General features: G+C 41.5%; 1 protein-coding gene across 4 annotated transcripts in view; it reads left to right on the top strand.

The window, feature by feature from the left end:
* The window catches only part of Chrdl1 (chordin like 1), a 111,223-nt gene extending 92,262 nt beyond the window's left edge, over positions 1-18,961 (top strand). For 2 of the 4 annotated variants that reach the window (XM_038316847.1, XM_038316848.1), the window contains exons 8-12: positions 4,410-4,578; positions 7,604-7,798; positions 13,456-13,623; positions 15,592-15,681; positions 18,729-18,961. In XM_038316847.1, the coding sequence (XP_038172775.1) occupies positions 4,410-4,578; positions 7,604-7,798; positions 13,456-13,623; positions 15,592-15,681; positions 18,729-18,859 (753 nt within the window). In that variant the 3' untranslated portion in view covers positions 18,860-18,961. Of the gene's footprint in view, positions 1-4,409; positions 4,579-7,603; positions 7,846-13,455; positions 13,624-15,591; positions 15,682-18,728 lie in introns of those variants that run through there. The other 2 variants (XM_038316849.1, XM_038316850.1) reach the window with 2 other exon arrangements.
* The last annotated feature ends 200 nt before the right edge of the window (positions 18,962-19,161 follow it).

Raw genomic sequence — 19,161 nt, 5'->3', positions numbered from 1 at the left:
AGTTGAAAGAAAAACAAAGATTGTGGGCCAGATTCTCCTACCATTACCCTTATTTCTGTTCTTAGCACAAATCTTAGAAAAAGCCTGACAAGTAGGAATATGTGTATGTGTGGCTGTGTACATTTAATCAATTAACAAATCAGAACATCTCTAAGAATGAATGTCTAAGAAGAGATATTCTTCAAACTTCTTAAAATTTGAAAAGGAAGCCAGGTGACAGTGGCACATACCTTTAATCCCTCAGAAGGCAGAGGCAGGTGGATCTCTGTGAGTTCGAGGCCAGCCTGGTCTACAGAGCAAGTTCCAGGTCACATTAAGGGACTTATAAAAGTGTTTCCAAGTTCCAAGGTGTTTGTCATCACACACAAACAGGTGTTCAATGTACCTGCTGAACTATTTTTAAAATGTCACTGTAGCATTGTTTTCATATATATTTAGCAAATTTACATAAATATATATCAATATAGGCTTGGCTATATACACCCAATCATTAGGATACTGTGAAAGTTATTAATAAGAATATAACATGGTTGACAATATGGCTCAGCTGGCACTTGGACGTTAATCTTGGGTTTTATATCCAGGATCCACAGGGTGAATGGAGAGGACCAACTCAAGGTTTCCTCTGACCTCCACACACAACCATCCATACCACTGTACATGTATGCTTGCTCTCTCTTGCTCTCTCTCTCTGTCTCTTTCTGTCTCTCTCTCTGTCTCTCTCTCAAACACACACACACACACAGAGAGCAAATAAAGTAATAATTTTTAAAAGTAAAATTGTACTTAAATGTAGCAAAACAGAAAAACTCAAAAATATAATAAAACAAATATAAAATGTGTATGTGCTTTTAAAAATGTATAAATGGGAACTATTTGAAAAGTCATATATCAACATGATAAGAATAGTAATAGAAGGACAGAAGTAACCATGAGGGAAAGCAGACTTTGCCCTCCTAACTTAATCTTCTGTGCTATTTCATGTTTTTCCATGGTATGAGTTAGTTTAATAATAGATAAAATTAGGTGATTTTATCAAACTTTAGAAACTGGAAATAAATCAGGAGAGTAGGTAATTATAGAGCAGCTATTTTCATAAATAGAGAGGGTATGATGACAGAGTTCACAGACTTTGCTATTGAATGACAGATGCAAACATCACTGTGTCACTTGGCCTGGCATTCACTGTCATCACAGGGACTAGTTTTGACTTGCACACTCCATGCTGCCAGCACCATACCAAAGCTCCAGCAGTGGTCGTACATAGTGTCCGTTTGCTTTTCTACTTGACAGTATTGCCTTCTGAACACTGCTCCTTTGGAACTAGTGCAGAATTGTGGACAAGGTGGAAAGCAACGTTTCCAGGATCTAACAAAAGCAACATTTATCCCACCAGAGAGATTGAATTCTCACAATCAGGGAAAGATTTTCCCCTTTCCACTCTGTCTAATCTAGAGTGAGATTGTATAAAGATCCTTACAAGGAACAGTAGCAATCTCAGTTTTCCATGTTGGGAGTTGCCTGTTTCCTTCAACCCAGTTTTTTTCTTTAGGTAAGAACTTGAGAGCAATTGCATTAATTGCTGTCAGGTAGATATCATTCAGAACGTCAGCTCCAGTCACGTTCTGCTGTTCAGCTTCCGCAGTAAGCGCCGAAACCACTTCAGTGGGCTTGCTGGTGAATGGTATCCATTTCTTTTCTTCCGTTTATGCTCCTCAGAAGCCCCATATCTTACCTTTCAGCCTCATTATCCCCCCTAACTTCCATAAGGGATGACTTAATCTAGGATTGTAGCAAGAAGAGCGAACGTTTGGGACTGGTAGACCACAATGGCCAGATGGTTCCACTTTATTATAAATAAATATTTTCCTTTGTTCTAAGGTGGATTGATCATTTAGCACTGGGCTGTAGGCAAGCCTATAGGGTATTTTCTTAACTAGTGATCGAAGGAGGGGATGCCCCATTGTGGGTGGTGCATTTCCTGGCCTGGTGATCATGGGTTCTTTGAGAAAGCAGGCTGAGTAAGGCATGGAGAACAAGCCAGTAAGCAGCTCGCCTCCGTGGCCTCATCAGTTCCTGCCTCAACCTTGTTATTCTGAATACATGCCCTCTCCTCTCTTTTCTCAGCTTCTCTACCTGAAAAGCCCAAGTCTGACATGATGTATTATTAGTCACTACTCTTTATGCTGTGACAAAGAGCTGACAGAAGCTACTTAGGAAGAAAGATTATTTGACACACAGCTTCAGGAGGTATTAACCCATTGTGGCAGAGGAGGCACGGTGGCAGGGATGCATGAGTTGTAGTCCCAGGAGCAATCACTGGAGCTCCTCACATGATGAGGCTGGACCAAGATGTAGAGAACCATACTGGAACTGGGTGGGGGGGGGTATAAGTCTCAGAGGTCCACGTCCAGTCACCCACCTCGACCAGATAGATTTCACATCTCAAAGGGTCCATAGTCTGTAGCACCAGCCAAGGGCCAAGTATTCAAACAGACAAGACTGTGGGGACATATCAGATTTAAGATGAATGTGTGGGGCCAAGCAGTCTACAAAAGATCCTCTGCTCAAAATCTCTGATGCGTCTGGTTTTGTTCTTGGTTTGAAACCACTGCCCATAGGACCCCTCAGTGCTACAGCAGAGTTTTGCATTTTGTGCTTCCCATTGTGAATCAGAGAACATAATGTAGTTGCAACTTTTCCAAGGTCACTGACCCTCTTTAATTGTATTGCTGTTGAACACCTCTCTTTCAGCAGCAGCGGGACACCCACCAGGCAAACTTTCTTCTCCATGTTGCTTTGGCCAAGTGTTGTCAAACAACAAGAAGGAAAGAACAGCCTGTAATGGCCTTTGTGGAATGCGAGTAATTATTTCAAAAAGAGACATATTGACCATTATGGGAATGAGAAGTATTTGCCCTGGGAATCCCATCCATGTGCATGATAACAAATTGGAGCAAATTCTTGTTTTTATGAATTGTTATGGCCATGTGCCAGAGTGGGGCTCTTAGTACAGAGAATAATGTTTTATGTCAGAAGTCAAAAAGAGTTCTTTTATTCCAGTTTCTGTTCACTTTCCCCTTCTCCCAAAGCAATTTTTTTCAAAAGATGTGCTTATGACACATAGCAATATAAATTTGTCTTATGGTAAGTTGCGTCAAGAATGCCCTATCTCAGTCTGTCTGTTATCTCCATCAGTGAGATTAAGGATCTTCCTTTTTAAGTGCCTGTGAGATCTTTCCATGGACTTTCCCTTCTTTACCCGTAGCCAGTGTCCCCAAATCAGTGCATGTTAATGCTCTAATCCCTAAGGCTTCGTTCTTATTCACGCCATCCCTTGCTACCTGCACTCTACCTCAGCTTCAGGGAAGGAGAAGAACAGTTGAGCTTGTCATTGCCCCAATCTCTTGATGAAACAATGCTGGTTGCTTTGTTTGTACCACAGGAGTGGGAAACTACTTTTTTTTCACTCAACAGTTAGGAGTGAGTACAGTCTAGCTATTATACATTGGTCTAGGCACTGAAGACATAGCAGTGAACCAAACAAGTCTTCAACTCGGGAGACCTTGCATGACGCCACTGTTGGGCACCAGTGATGTGCTCTGCTGTGTGATCTTCTTTCACAGCCTGTGTTTACACTCTCAGTATACATTCTCTGGACCCTGCTTGTCCTCCACCTTTTCCTCTTCTCCAATTCACTAACACATAACAGGGTTTAGTGCTTTGAATCAAACTCTTGATTAAGCCACTTCTCTACTTTAAAAAAAAAATCCCTCAAAGGCTTCCATACTCCCACCTCTATCATTTACCAAATAAAGTACTTACCCCTTAGCTTGTCATTTAAAGTCCTCCATGATCTGGCTCCAACCCCCTTTTGGAATGTTATCCTTCAACTGTTCCCTTTTAAGGACTCTATGTTCTCTGCTACACCTTCTCAATTTGGAAACTTTTGCCTGGAATATTCCCCACAAACTGCCTATTAAAAAAAAAGTCTACCCACTGTTCATGACCCAGGTCGCAAGCCCTCCCCAACAAGCATCACTCCTCGTAATTCAAACACCGTTTTGGACTTTTCCTGTGACCTGTTACCTTCTGCCTTGTGTTGTAGACTAACTCTTAAACTGGGAAATATGAGTCTCTTAGCAAGAAGGCGCTTTAGCCTTTGGTGTTGTTTTCTGCCTCGCGAGTTTCTCTGCAAATCTAGTCGAGTCTACAAGGAGAGAGGAAAAGCTCAGCAAATTGCCAGTGCCGCTTTCTTGCCATCAGAGCCTCACCTTTGTTGATTTAGGAAGCCATACAGTTAAGAATGGAGTTCGTCACTAAAAAGCTGCTGATGTATATAACTCAAGTCCTGCCATCTTATTGTCGATATTTGTTTTGGACTGATTTTTTTTTCTTGTCATTTACAGAGACACTCTTATCTCCGTTCTCCCTATGATCCTCCACCAAGCAGACAAGCTGGAGGTTCTCCTCGCTTTCCTGGGGGGAGAAGTCACCGGGGAGCTCTTATGGATTCCCAGCAAGCATCAGGGACCATCGTGCAGATTGTCATCAATAACAAGCACAAACATGGACAAGGTAAAGGCCATCATCCTCAGCATGCCTGATATCTAGAGACTGAACCTGAAACAGGACCCTTGATCCCATAAATAGTGAATATTCACATGCAGACCACTAAATGTGAAGTCTTCAAAGGGGGTATGAACAAGTGACTAGAGAGGACTTGTAGGACGTTCCAGTATTGCACCCAGGAAAGTATACACAAGAACCCTTTGTGCTTGGGAAGCAACCTCAGCACTTTCTCTGTTGTCTCTAGGAGTTGGAGGTCATTTGGGAAAATCCACTTACCTGTAATAAGCAGGGCACCCAACATTCAAAGGTATTTGGTTTCAAACGCTTCCAAAGCTCTTCTCAATAGTTAAGTATTAAAAAAAAAAAAAAAGCTTTCTACTGAGACTCTTGTTAAATGTTCCTGACTCCAATCTTAGAGATTTGGATTCTGCATGTAGCAAATGAGGAGCTCATCCTTCCATTTCTGTGAGCCATCAACAGATCCAGAAATCACTGGCTGAGAACCAGAACCACTGAGCAGATAGTACACTCAACCATGAGTCTGCTGGCATAAGCAGCCGTATACGTTCATTGGTCCAGTTTTCTCTTCTCTGGTCTCCACTGCCCCAACTCCAGTAGCAGAGATGGAAGGAGGAGAAAAGCACATTATTGACTGGTACTTCGGTTGTTGAGTATCCTGTCAATCAGTTCTTTGGAATAAAAGCTCAACTGGTTTCTTTTTATATAACCGCAAGCATGTTTTGTTTCCTTTAGAGAGAAAATAAATCAAAAAGGCAATTCTTTGAACAGGATAAAAGTAAATTATTAAACCAAATGAATGAATAACATTGGTGAAAAACAATCCCCATTACAAAGAACTCCTAGGATAAATCTCAACAGAGCTGGTCAAGCCAAAGCTAGTTCATCACATCTGTTATTAATTACATGTAAATTTCAGATTATACATAAAAACATCAATTTAAAAAAACCTACAGGCTTAAGAGAAAACTCTAAATGCAATTTAATAAACTGCACTTATTAAAATTATTAGAAATATGTATTATTGATCTGTGTTTGATTTGAAATTTATGGCTTTTAAGTTCCCAAGCTTTCTGATACAACTTTAAGAAAGAAGAGTTAGGTAAAGATCCAGTTGGATTTCTCAGTCCTAAATTACCCCCAATAGATTCCATTCGCTGTGGAAGAAATGCAAAGCCCTAAAAAATGATTGAGGACAAAAATAGACTTCAAAAGCCCTAAATACCATAATTTCCCTAAGAACTCTTCATTTTTCACTGCAGAGCCTCATCCCACCACTGCCTCAGTGCCTTAGAAAATCCTTGGCTACTTTGTATTTCTTCATCTGCCATGTTTATCTGGATACATCCCTTCTCTTTTGACCTTTCTGTTAGAGTTCACTGAAGAATCTCTTGTCTTCACCTTAACGCCCAAACCCCAGCTGGATGATTCAAAATCATCTTTTGGAATTTTGTTGGTGGGAGGAGGCTGTCTTCCCTCCTAAAAGCTACATTTTATTCCACTGCTTAGTCTGGACTGTACCCATAATCCAAATGTTTAGAAGGAAGACGAAGCTTAGCTTGGGTAGTGCTGCCTGCCTTGTTTTCCCTGAGTATGGACCACCCTTCTCCTGAGTTCTCTTCATAGTGACAGGGTCCCCTCTGGTATATACACTCAGATCTTTGTTAAAAATCACATAAGAAAAGCAATAAGATACCCTACATTTTAAACTTGAATCCTGTCAAAATGTTCTTGAAGCCAACTCTGTATCTACTTGTTCAAACGGTCTAGAAAACAGTGTTACTGTGTTGGGAAAAGAGAAAGGGTAGGCAAAAGAGAAACACATCCTGCCTGATTTTTGTGGTTCTGTTCATAGCCCTGAGCCTCACGCTTTAGGTATCTACTGAAACTCTCTGTGCACTGGGATCTTCTCCAGGTTAGTTTCTTGGAAATCTTTACACAGACTGACCTGTTAGAGGGCCCAGTACTCAAGCAGTTCTTGCAAAAGACAATAAAAGACAGCCAACATCTTTCATATTCTTTAATGTGACCCAGTGGACTTGATGAGAAAGAAATAGCCTAATGATTCATCCCGAGTCTGTGCTGCGGCCAAATAAGTCAATTCCTAGAAACGCCCCAAGTGGGAATATGTCTCCCCCCAGCCCTGCCCAAAGAGATACACCCCACCCTAGAGATAACGTTGATTAAGATGCCGACAGGTCTCCATGGGTATGATGAAGTGATGGAAATCATGAAAGCCACACCCAGGCCCATTTATGGCTTGAAATATCCACAATATTAGCCCTTCAGAAATGGAGAACATTCCTTCTCAGACCTCTCCATCCACAGCACTACCTCTAACCTAACTCCATGCTGTACAGTAGTAGCCTAATTAGTTTAAGGTTGACATATCTGGAAGGATGTTCTGTGTCCCTTTTCCTTCGCAGCTTCCCTCTACCTATAGTCCCAATATAAGCTCTTTCAAGATATCTCAGAAAACATAGAGGCAATGGCTTTCTATCTGTATGGGTAGGTCAGACTCTCGTAACGTTTGCTATTCTGAATGGATTTGATTCAGAATATAGATGAAACTGGACTTTTGGAAAGAGAATTAGTTTTACATCTATCCCTCATAGATAACAAATCTCTTTTGAAAATTGTTATACCCAGAAGCATAACTGCTTAGACCACACTGTGCCACTTAAGATACTAAAAGTACTACACTCCCCTAGAGATTATCAGATGTTCAGGACAAATAGAACCCCACTGTCATGAATTCAGTCATCACCCAATTGAAAAACTATTTGCAGACTTCCCACTCTTTCTCAAACTCTTCCTTAGAATCCTTTAGGCTGCTACAGAGGCATGTGCATAACTATTGAAAGTCGTTATCACTAAACAGTGATAGCCTTAACCAAGGACAGCCTCTGCAAATGTGTGTCCTTGCCATGACAGAACAAAGGATGTTTGCTCTTTTAGAGAATTCATGGAGCCTAGTAATCCGTCTTCACTCTGCCTCTGTGTTCTCTTTCAGTGTGTGTTTCCAACGGAAAGACCTATTCTCATGGAGAGTCCTGGCACCCAAATCTACGGGCCTTTGGCATCGTGGAATGTGTGCTCTGCACTTGTAATGTCACCAAGCAAGAATGTAAGAAAATCCACTGCCCCAGCCGATACCCCTGCAAGTATCCTCAAAAAATAGATGGAAAGTGCTGCAAGGTGTGTCCAGGTAAAAAGGCAAAAGGTGCGTTGGCTGGAGGCCCTGCCTTTGGTTGAATGAGATCTACACAGAGTCCTATGCAGTTTTCTTTGTGCATCAAAAACACAAATGGCCTGTCCTATAATTCTTACGATAATAGTTCTAGCGAGAATGAATTTCGTTCTTCCTCTTCTGAGAGACTGATGGTTGCTTTGAAGGAATTAACTACTTGGACCTATTCTAGAGAGTTTCTTGTGTCTACAACTTCACACACATGCCAAATGGCTTACCTTGTTCTTGCTTTCCTAAGTTAGCACGGTTTTAGGAAAACAGCCACACCTTCAGTTTTTAAATAGCTAACTCACTTCCAGTCATAATCCAGTACTCTTTCCATATGAGAGATGCGTGAGTTATAGTGGAGGGAGATTGGGTTCTGGCTAAAATCGAAGGTCATTATATGACCTTGTAAATATACTGGATCCATATGTATCTGGGCCTCATCAGCCCCATGGGAAAAATTAAAGCAGTTTATCACTGTGCTTCATTTTTGTATTTTTATTTGCATTTTATGTTTTAATTTTTGAGACATAGTGTCTGTGTATATTTGTGGGGTACTTTAGGATAATTCAAGACATATATTACAAGGTATGATTACCAAATCAGGGTGATTATCATCCCATGTCCTCTGATATTTATCCCAGATTCTTCTAGTCATTTTGAAATTTCTCATAGTTGGTTTGACTATAGTAATTCTACTGTGTTATAGAAAAATAGAAATAATTCATTCTAATAGTGTTTTAGCATCTATTATAAAATTCTATCTCTCCTTCACTACCTTCCAACACTAAAATCCTATAATTATATTATTTCTCTTTTAAAAACAAGAACAGTGAACTGTAGAAACTGGCTTTTTCAGAGTCATGAAACTAATTGATAATACAGTCAAGGCCTTCACAGCAGGTTACTTCCAGCCCCCTGTCTTTCCTACCTGAAAACAGTGCTGATCATTTGTGAAGTGACAGATTGTTCAAATGACAATTTTTAAGACATGAACTAGATCAAAAAATATATATCATCTATAATGTTGTTATTGTAACTTTGGTCTGCTCCAGCTTTCATGTAGGACCTACAGCAAGCCCCTTCAACTTTTTGAGCCTCTATTTCTTTTTATTCCAAATGATGTGGTTACAGTAAGTGACTTCCTACAGCCATCACCAGCATCCTCCAATCACTTGGGTATGAGTTAGTCATAGCCAAGTACATTAATTCATCATTTCTTAGGCCTTCTGAAAAAAATGTAAACACAAGTGGAAATAAAAACACATTTGAAATGGAGATGGATACATTTATCCCTTCCATTGAATAGTTGCTCCTGCCTTGCAGGGAAACACACATTCAGTGTAAGTATAGGAGAATCTTTAAATGAGTCTCTGATTCCTGAAATTGCCTGCACAATGGGATCCCCAGTGTGTTTCCAAAAATACCTATGTCCCATATCCAGAGATAATGATTTAATTGATTTGATTGTGGTCTGGGCTTAGGACTCATAAGTGCCTCAGACTCCTTTGATTTGCAGAAAAGTTTGAGAACATTTGATGCATGCTCACAGTGGTTCATGCTATTGTCCTTTAAAATGTGACTGGTGAACCAGCAGCACCTAGGAGCTAATTATAAATGCCGACTCCCAGGCCTCCGCCTGCCCTGAGACCAAATCTGCAGTTAAGAGTCTCAAGTGATTCTATTTAAGCTTACGAAGTAATAATTTAAGATAACTATAATGCCCTGCATCTTCCATGGTGAGAGAGATAGGATGCGGATACAAAGGACAAGAGCTAGCCAAGAGCAGAAATACTAAAGTGCAGGAGGAAGTATTATTAGGGGTAGGTAGGGAGCATGTTCTAGGAAGGATGTAGATATCAGGGCCACCCAAACATGGTGACTTACAGTCCCTTCCAAGGCTGGGGTCTCATTTGATCCACAAATCTTAATGTCAGTTGCAATCTCCCAACACGTGTTTCTCTTTGGCTAAAAGTCTAACATTTACACTTTCACGGTAATACAAGATAATCTTAGGCAAAAATTAATAGTTGCCTAAATACTGAAGATCAGGTTTTCTGACTTGATTTTCAGACAGAATCTCATTTCACACTGTGCTTAGGATTTTCTCACACCGGTGATTTCACATAAAAGGAGAAGATGGGATACGGAGAATTCATTGCCTTTAAAAAAGAATTTCCTTCTCAGGCTGGTGGTGTTTTGTAAGCATCCAGATAGGCAACTCCACCTGAGAGCGTACCCTGGGAAAGTCAATGGAGACACATAAAGGTACAGAAGCTAGACTTTTTTGGTGCAGTGTTACTTGTAATAGTGAAAAATTGACAACAGTCAGACCACTCACTCATAAGGGATGGCTAAATGATGGTATGACTGCGCTGTGGGATATTATGTAGCCATTAAAACCATCGTAGACCAAGACTGCTGACATGGAAATATTAACTTAAAAGAGCAAGCTGCAAAAATACGTGTATCGTACTTAATTTCTTGCGTTAAGGGAAAGTTTGTGTGTGCTTACATTTTTTAAAGCCTGGAAGGGACTATGACAGAATGTTTATAGAGGTCATCTTTGGATAGCTGACTTACCAAATATTCTTATTTTCTGTTTTCACTTACTGTATTTTCTAAATTTTCAGTAGCAAACATGTATTACTTTCATTATTTGAAAACATAATAAAAGTTGTTGTTTTTAAAACCACCCTCCAGAATCCCAATTGTCAATAGATTGAAGAATCTGACCGACTGAGCCAGTTTCCCCGGAAGAGCTATTTTTACTATTTTCCATCCTGATGAGACATGTTGAGATAGTATATCCATTGGGCATCATGGAAAGAGACCATTCCGATCTCATTCTATGTACTTTTCTCTCTCGGAGGCAGACCTGGGTGTGTGCATTTTAAATCACTCTTAGGGGTCATATTGCCCAAGAGTCACTGTCTACATGACCCAGTGTGTCCTGTTCCATATATTCAGCACCTGCACAGCAGTAAATGTGTCCTGTAATCAACCTAAAGATGCATGTTAAGTACCTACTTTATGCAAACACAGACACAGAAGAACGAGAGATAAACAAGATGGGCAAAGGCTACTGCCTGGTGCTTGCATTGTAGTGAAGACAAAGTACAGTGAATTCAAATTAAAAATTTAATTTTAGCATGTGATGGAGACTGTGACAGCGAAAACAGCAAGATCAAGAGATGGTGAATAGTGTATGAAACACTTTCAAAGCAGTAGCCAGTGAAATGTGATGTTTAAATAGACTCCTGGATGACTTGAAAGGGTCCACAGATAGGAATGCCAGACCATCAGTGACCTCTTAAAATAATGGTGCATAGCCTAGAGGAAAATGGACAAAGCAAAGAAAGAAAAAAGAACAGTAACATTAATTATTTTGACCAAGCCAAAAGTTTCATCACAACAAATAAGAGCAGGCTCCATCAATAACAAACACAGGCTGAGATAAAGGATACAGATTCCACTTTTCTTATTGCTCTGCTAGAGGCTAAACTCACTTTACATGTCATCTCCCACCAAGGAATTAGCTTAGACACAGATCTCCAGATCCCCCAACTCACCTCTCATACCCCGGTACTTCCCTAATACCTGGAATTCCTTACACACTTCTTTTGGATTTGGTCATTAAATACCCCTGTTATGACTTTGAAAAGCTTCCTGATTTGAGATAACACATCTTTATCTGTCATCACCACCTCCCACAGTAATGGTGTCTAAGTTTCTTAGTTTCTTATGGGGAGTGGACATGGCCCCAAATGGCTTCCCTTATGGCATGGGTCCCTGAAAGGAAATGAAACTAGGTGGGCATGGCAGTAATGTGCCTTGAGATGGAACGTGCAAGATAGTAGTGAGCACATCCTTTTAAGAACACTTTTTAGTGTCTTTCAGTTTCAGCTAGCGCTGAGTCACTAAGGCGGTTTTGTTTTGGATTTCTTCAGTTGTGTAAGTCCAGCTCTTAGGATGACTTAGGAGCTTCTGAACGGCTCTTTATGATGCTGGGAGAACTATGAGCCTATGACAGGTACTTCTGGTGCTAGCAACGGTTGGGTTTCATATGTCAGTTACATTCAGAGCCAACATTAAGTTAGTGAGAAAAGTTTAAAGAAACCCGGCTCTCCTTGTAGAGGTGACAATTGAATTCATAGAAGTCCCTGTACGCTTCATGACCTCCTCCTTCTCATGTGAAAACTGTGAGCACACAGCCCTTAGTTGCCTAACATCACCAAAAAAAAAAAAAGGCTGGCCTGCCAAGTAATCAGATGTCTAAAATGAAAGGCAAAGGGAGAAAGGAAGCTTGATTCTAGGATAATCCACAAAATGAGTGATCCAACTTGGAACTGTCAAGAGATGATGGTGGTTTTGTCCTTGCAGAGCCAAATGGTGGGAGGCAGAGGTAGAGAGGAAACATAATCAGGCCCAAAATAGACATACAATAGCAATTTGATTACAATGTCCAGTCCAATATGTTTGATTGGACAGCAGTGAATCGCGTCAGTATGAACCACAGATTCCACAACACTCAGCCCTCAGTGGATTTGTCCATCATGGTTTAGATATTCTTGTAGATAACTTCTGCACAGTCTCAAACTTTTTTTCAGGGTGTGTAAAGATTCTCTTCGGTATTTTTTGTTTGAGTTATATACTTTGAATACACACCTGAAGGGGGTGCTGATTATAAAGCTATCAAAGGAACAACTCACTCATTTTTTGATATGGGGCCTGGGCAAAGGGAGTGTGGTATGAAATGCCAAGTATGATGGGTCTGGAACCTTTATTCCTGGGAGCTGAAATCCAATGGCCTGCTATACATAGTAAATGATCCACAGACAGTGGATCTAACCAATTTGTGTGTATGCATGTGCATGTGTGTGTGCATGTGTGCGTGCGTGCGTGTGTGTGTGTGTGTGTGTGTGTGTGTGTGTGTGTGTGTGTATCTCCCAACCATTCGTTTGGCATAGCATACACATGACTAATCTGACATCTAGATTTTGGCACTGGTGTTGATCCGGTATTATCATTCCTTTTACAAACAAATCAAAGAGCATTCAGAAATGTCAAGCCAATTTGGATGGATCCGTTGGGCAAGTATATGCACATAGATGAGTGTCATGAGTGTTTTCTAAGTAGACTGAAATGATGTCAGAAAAGCTAACCAAAGCCCTCTGTCAGCCCATATCCTGGGCCTCTCTTAGCACCATTGAGCTGAACAGAACATGATTCTGCCCTAGTATGGAAAAGTCAGTGTGCCCTTAAGTACCTAAGAGATTTAACCTGGCTATATTCGTCTTCGTTTTCATCAAAGTTCATTTCTCAGTGGCTCTTGTAGGGAGACCCAGTTCAGTTTGGGGTGTGCCCTACAGAGCCACTGACTCTGTGATCATGTGGACTCATGAGAGCTTAGATGTGTCTGGGTGCTCTGGTGGCTGCTAGAGGGGCAGCCTGTGCTGAGTTAGTACGGTACATCTGGGAACAGTGTCTCTCTAAAGCACGTTCCCATTGATCGTCTGTGTCTGCTTAGTGCCAGCAGTTCTGAACAGCGAGATGGCTAAATGCAGAAGTTTACTTCTAGTTTTTATTTTTAAAAAAAAATGCAAACTCTACTTGCTTCCTGGTTCCAGAAGAACCTCCAAGCCAAAACTTTGACAGCAAAGGTTACTTTTGTGGAGAAGAAACCATGCCTGTTTATGAGTCGGTGTTCATGGAGGATGGAGAGACTACCAGAAAAATAGCACTGGAGACTGAGAGACCACCTCAAGTAGAGGTCCACGTTTGGACCATTCGAAAGGGTGAGCAAAAGAGCATTAAATTTGTGTTTGTAAGTCAGACAGAGAAGGGACAACTCACCTTAATTTTGTGTCAGCAAATTCCTGTGCTTGGGTCGAAAGCAATCCCTCTGCTGAGAAACGCAGGCTGGTAGCACAGAGATCGTGTTTGCAAATTTACCACAGTCCATGATTGAGGTCAAATATTAACTCTTGAGATCTCGCCTTTTGTTTTGGTTTGGTTTGATGTTTATTTCAAATACCTGAGCCCTACCAGCAGAGTCTAATTCGTTGGCCTGAGCCAGGCATGCGAACCAGTATGTTTCCTTGAATCCTCCAAGTAGTTCTAATCTATGGTCTATGTTGTAAACTAATAAGCTGCAGTCTCTCTTTCTAATATAAAGCTCAAGAAACAGGAAAATCCGTTCCTTCAGTATGAAGCTATGTCTCTGGAATTATACCATATACTCTGGGTTATGATAAATTTAAGACATCCTACTTTTAAGGAGATTATGGATTTGAGCCAAGGAGATGGCTCACTAGGTAAAGGAGTTTGGTGACAAGCCTGGTGATCTCAGTTCAATCCCTGAGACCCATATGGTGGAAGCGGAGAGCTGAATCCCACAATCCCAAGTAAACTGTCCTCTAATCCTCAAATATGTACTGTGGTACCCAAGTGCCTATACACACTCAGTAAGTTCTCAGCCAGACAGGGCTACACAGTGAGTTCCTGTCCCAAAATAGCAACAATAATAACCAGTGTTCAAACATGTATATGCTTCAGCATCATGCACAGAGCTGCACTAATGTGCTGCGAGCTAGTCCTACCCCAGAGATGTGCATCCAGTAGACCTTGACGTTACAAGCATTTCATGAATAAGGCATAACCTCGTGATGCAAATGCAAGTAATATTTGGATCACAGTTTCAGACATTCTGCTATAGTTGTTTACTGTATCTTTTCTCACTTCATTTCCCCAACAATCTTGCTTTTACCAAAGAATGTTCCCCCAACTAGGAAGTATGCTAGGTTGCAGATATCCTTTTCATCCGTGTTTATTTCGGTTTTATATCTAGGCATGTCAGTTATCTGTCTTTAATTCCATACCTGGGAATAAGAACTGGCATGTTGGTTTCTTAGGCAGTGAACCCAGCTACACATCCTTCACCTCACCCCACTAAAGTACATGGACGGCTTGCTATTTGCTAGTAGATATCAACAGCCTTCTATATGCAATAAAGCTTTTAGCGAGGTTTATGCTTCCTGGACACAGCAAAACCCAACCTTCATCTCTTTTCTTCCTTGTTGACCTCTGGTTTAAGTGAGTTGGTAACATGTTGCCCCTTAACTACTACTTGGCAGTATTCAGTTATTTACCTACCTCTGATAAGAACTGTTTAGGCAAGGTGGAAACTGTGGGCCAATGCATAACAACCCCAGCCCCGCTGTTTGTTTTGTTTGTTTTTAAGAGAAACCTGCAAGAATTGTGACTATTTCCCAAAGGAAACATTGCACTTCTGTGTGAATTAAGGAATAGGGGTAGCCTCTCTATTTGCACAAATAATGTGCCTGCAATCCTTCTACTGGTTTTTATTGTTTAGCCAGGAGGGCAGCCTAGTGGCTTGGCAAGAATTAGTCTATCAAAATTATGGCCAAAGGCAGAATTTCTAATACTGCCTGTGGCTACAGAAGCTCCAACCAGTACTTAACGCTTTTCTAAGGATGAGAGCCCATGGTCAGAAGTACTACCTCCCTTATCTCCAGTCTCTGGAGAAGCTAAAGGGAAGCCAGTGAGCCAAGAATACAAATGGAGTCAATTAAAATCTTTGAGCCATCCAAGTTCCTGGTTAAGTACATTTCACAGCCCGGCTCAATACCTCTAAGCCCCAGTAATGAGATTATATGTTTAACCTGGGCAGAAAAGGGGGACCATGGTTCCATGAAGAGCTAGAAAATGTCACATCACCTGTTCCACTTTGTGCTTGGCCCTAGGCATTCTCCAGCACTTCCATATTGAGAAGATATCCAAGAGGATGTTTGGGGAGCTCCATCATTTCAAGCTGGTGACTCGGACCACCTTAAGTAAGTGCTCTTCCCTGGAAATCGCCTTTTGCTTTCAAATATAGTGTTGCCAAACTTGAAGTTCTTCTGTATTCTCCGTGAACATAAAGGACGCTCAGTTTGAACATTAGGGGATGTGCTCTTTCTCTTTTGGAGAACTAAAGACAAAGAGGGTGTCTGAGTACAAACTAGCCAAGCCCGGGCATGATGAATACAAGCTGTGATTTGATGTAGTCCACATACAAGCCATTTCAGGTCATGAAACTGATAACCTAAGGCATGAGGCAGTTGAAGGAAGCGTCCCAAGATTTCAGGTGTGGTATAATTGTGAAGTCTTCATATCTGGATGGCTATGCTCTCTGGGGATGAAGAAGAGGACAGGAATATGGACTGCATATCAATCCTGCTTTATAGCAGAGCGCTCTGATTCTTTTTTAAACTACCGCTCATGTTTCTTTAAAAGCATCTAGGCATTTATGCAGACTTGCAACTCTCCTACTTTCTACACTAGATGGAGCTTAGGGACTAGATACTACAGGGCACTGGGGTGGGGCTGGGTGGGGAACACTTCTAATGGAATAAAAGGCACCCGAATTCTATCCCCAGAGAATTTCTAATGGGCGAGACAGAACACGAATGGGCCTTCACCGTGAAAGAGAAGAGCTGTGAGGAGTTAAATGCCTAAGCGCTCAGGGGAATCTGCAGAGAACAATAAGTTGAGAGCCAGGTGGGCTTAGTCGAGGAAGGCTTCGGGGAGGAGGCGCTTTTTAAAAGAAAAGGGTGTGACTGGGCAACAGGTCAAGAAATCAGTCCAGGGCGAGGGTGCAGCCTAAAAGAAGATCCAGGCAGGAGCAAACAAGAAATGTGGGTGGGGGTGAGGAATGATCACCAAGGCCACATAGGGCACCATGAAGATGAAAAGGGTTGTTATGAAGCAGTCAGAAGGCTTAGAAGAAGCCAGTGAAAAAATGCTCATGCAAAGCAAGCAACATTGTGAGGTACTCAACAATACAAGCCACACAGTAATAGCAGCGTAGCTATCTGGGCTTTCTTATAGATTTAGTAAGCACTCACCTTGATGAATCCAGACTATGGCTAAACCACAACAGTGGAGGTTAAGTAAGCAGGTAAACGGTGTATTCACATCTGGCTTTTAGAAAGAAGGCCTTGCTGTGAGGAGTGTGGTGCACCATTACTGGCAGAGCTGGTGAGAATCTGAATTAGGAAGTTCTCACACTTGTCTGCAACAAGGGAGGTTAGGTCACCATGAGAGACATTCCTAAGGCTAAGTCAACAGATAGAAGTGTGTGTGGAGGGGCTTAGTCTAGTGTGACTCCAGGATTAATAACTTTGTATATTGGATGAATAGTAAGGCAATTTGTCAATGAAGAGCTAAAGGATAAGTAGATGTTGGTGAAAAGGGATGTCTGCTTGGAACCTACTTTGATTGAGATGCCTAAGAACCAGCTAGAAATGGGGTTGGTAAGGTATTTTGTATGTCTTTTGAAAGAGTAATAGAAAATAAATGAATTCAGCATGAGAATCTGAATGCAGGAGTTAGGGGCTCCCTTCAAGAGAGTCAGGAACAAAGGAGGCAGAGACTAGGGTCCAGGGATCAATGGTATGACTTTCAAAATTACTAATTCACCGTAGAACACAATTTAGTTCATGTTGTAAGCAAGGCAGTGTACTAGGCTCTAGGGGACTTCAAAGCTGTGCCCATACTAGCTAGGACTGGGAACAAGTAATGATTGGGTATTATGTGCCCCAAACATTGTATGGCTGTAGGAAGTGGGAAGTGAAATGATCTAATGGAGTAACATGGGGACAATGAAAGAAGCCCAATTCCTTCGCATAATGTGCCTCAATAGCCTGGCACACCGTAAGGCTTTGGTAAATGTTATCTCCCCCCACCATTTTTCTACCCTCATAATGAGGCATAAAAAAATAGAAGAAAATGAGGAATTTAAGGCAGAAAGAAGCAGGGAGATCAGGTCTAAAGGGGATGGCACTATGTTCTCCTGTGAGTAGGGAAGTCAAAAAGGTTCAAAGGAGGTTTAGGGTGAAAAGAAGTTTCCTGACCTTGTGCTCAGAGCTCCCTGAATTTCAATGTCATGAACGTAAGAATAAAGAGAAATGTGAGGGGCTATTGAGAGTCAATAGGCAATGGAAGTGATTCGGTCCAGTTAAGAGTGGAAAGGGCTATGAACCAGTGTGAGAATGGAGTACTCTAAAGAGCCATCGGATGGCATTTCAGGGTGCCATTGATGCATAAGGACAGCATGCGGATATAGGAGGAAAATTAATGTGAGCAGTTGTTGACAAAGGAAGCAAGGAATAGAGCAAATACTGATAAGCAACCAAATATCCCAAACCATTACACGGGGCGCTAAGAAAGCAAGCTGCAGTCCAGTGATGCAGTAGATACTGCTGTCGATGGGTATTTTTTAAATTGGTGCCAAGTGAGCCGCAAGAAGAGCAAGCAAGCAGACTGTGGAATATTTTGCAAATGCTGCATACAGTATGAAAATTCTAAACACCTCGTGGTTGAGAGTGCATATTACTGTTTCAGTGGTTGAGAATGCATACCACTCTTCCAGAAGATTCGAGTTCAGCTCCCAGGACCCACATCAGGGTAGTTCACAACTTCTTGGAACTTCGACTCCTGGAAGATCTGATACTGCTGGCCTCTGTGGGCACCTGCACTCACATGTACATATCCTCCAAACATATTATTTAAAATCAAATAATTCCTTTAATAGAAGTTTTCTAAACTTATAGGCACTTAGGATTTACTCGTGGGAGAACAATTGTGTCTCATTTGGAGGATCTTTCAAATGTGATGTATTGAAGTAAAAACTCTGTGTTCTGTTTTCTGTCTCAACCTTCAAAGAAGTATTTATGTATTTGAGGGGGGTGCTTCTGTGATGAAGCCACCTGCCATTCATATTTAAAATACCCTGAAGGGTCTACAAGGATGTGGGAAAGAATGAAGCATGTTGGTTGTATTCCTAATTAGTTCAGCTCTGATCTTACACACTCCTGACCATTCGGTGTTTTCCTTTTAGACCAATGGAAGATCTTCACTGAGGGAGAAGCTCGGCTCAGCCAGATGTGTTCAAGTCGGGTGTGCAGAACAGAACTGGAAGATTTGGTCCAGGTTTTGTACCTGGAGAGACCTGAAAAGGGCCACTGTTAGACAAAACAGCCAGGATTGGATAGTATCAATCAAGGAAACCCAAGCTGCAGCTGGACTGCCGGCTTCCTTTGCTTAAGTCAACAGCACTCTAAAACCCCAAAGTCAGACGCAGTCAAATTATCCACGCCAGCCACAACATACCTTGTTCCTCTATGTGCAGTGGTGTGCCAGCCCTCAAACATCTCCTCTAAAGAGAATAGAGGAGTCTTTAATGGTTTCTGGAAGGAGAAAGGATAGAGCATTCTGGTGCAGCTTTAGTTTCTCTGAGAATCACTTTTGTTTGAAGGTTAAAAGAAAACACT

Source organism: Arvicola amphibius, chromosome X (genome assembly GCF_903992535.2).
Source record: "Arvicola amphibius chromosome X, mArvAmp1.2, whole genome shotgun sequence".
Taxonomy (NCBI): domain Eukaryota; kingdom Metazoa; phylum Chordata; class Mammalia; order Rodentia; family Cricetidae; genus Arvicola; species Arvicola amphibius.
This window is presented reverse-complemented; position numbering and strand designations above follow the sequence as displayed.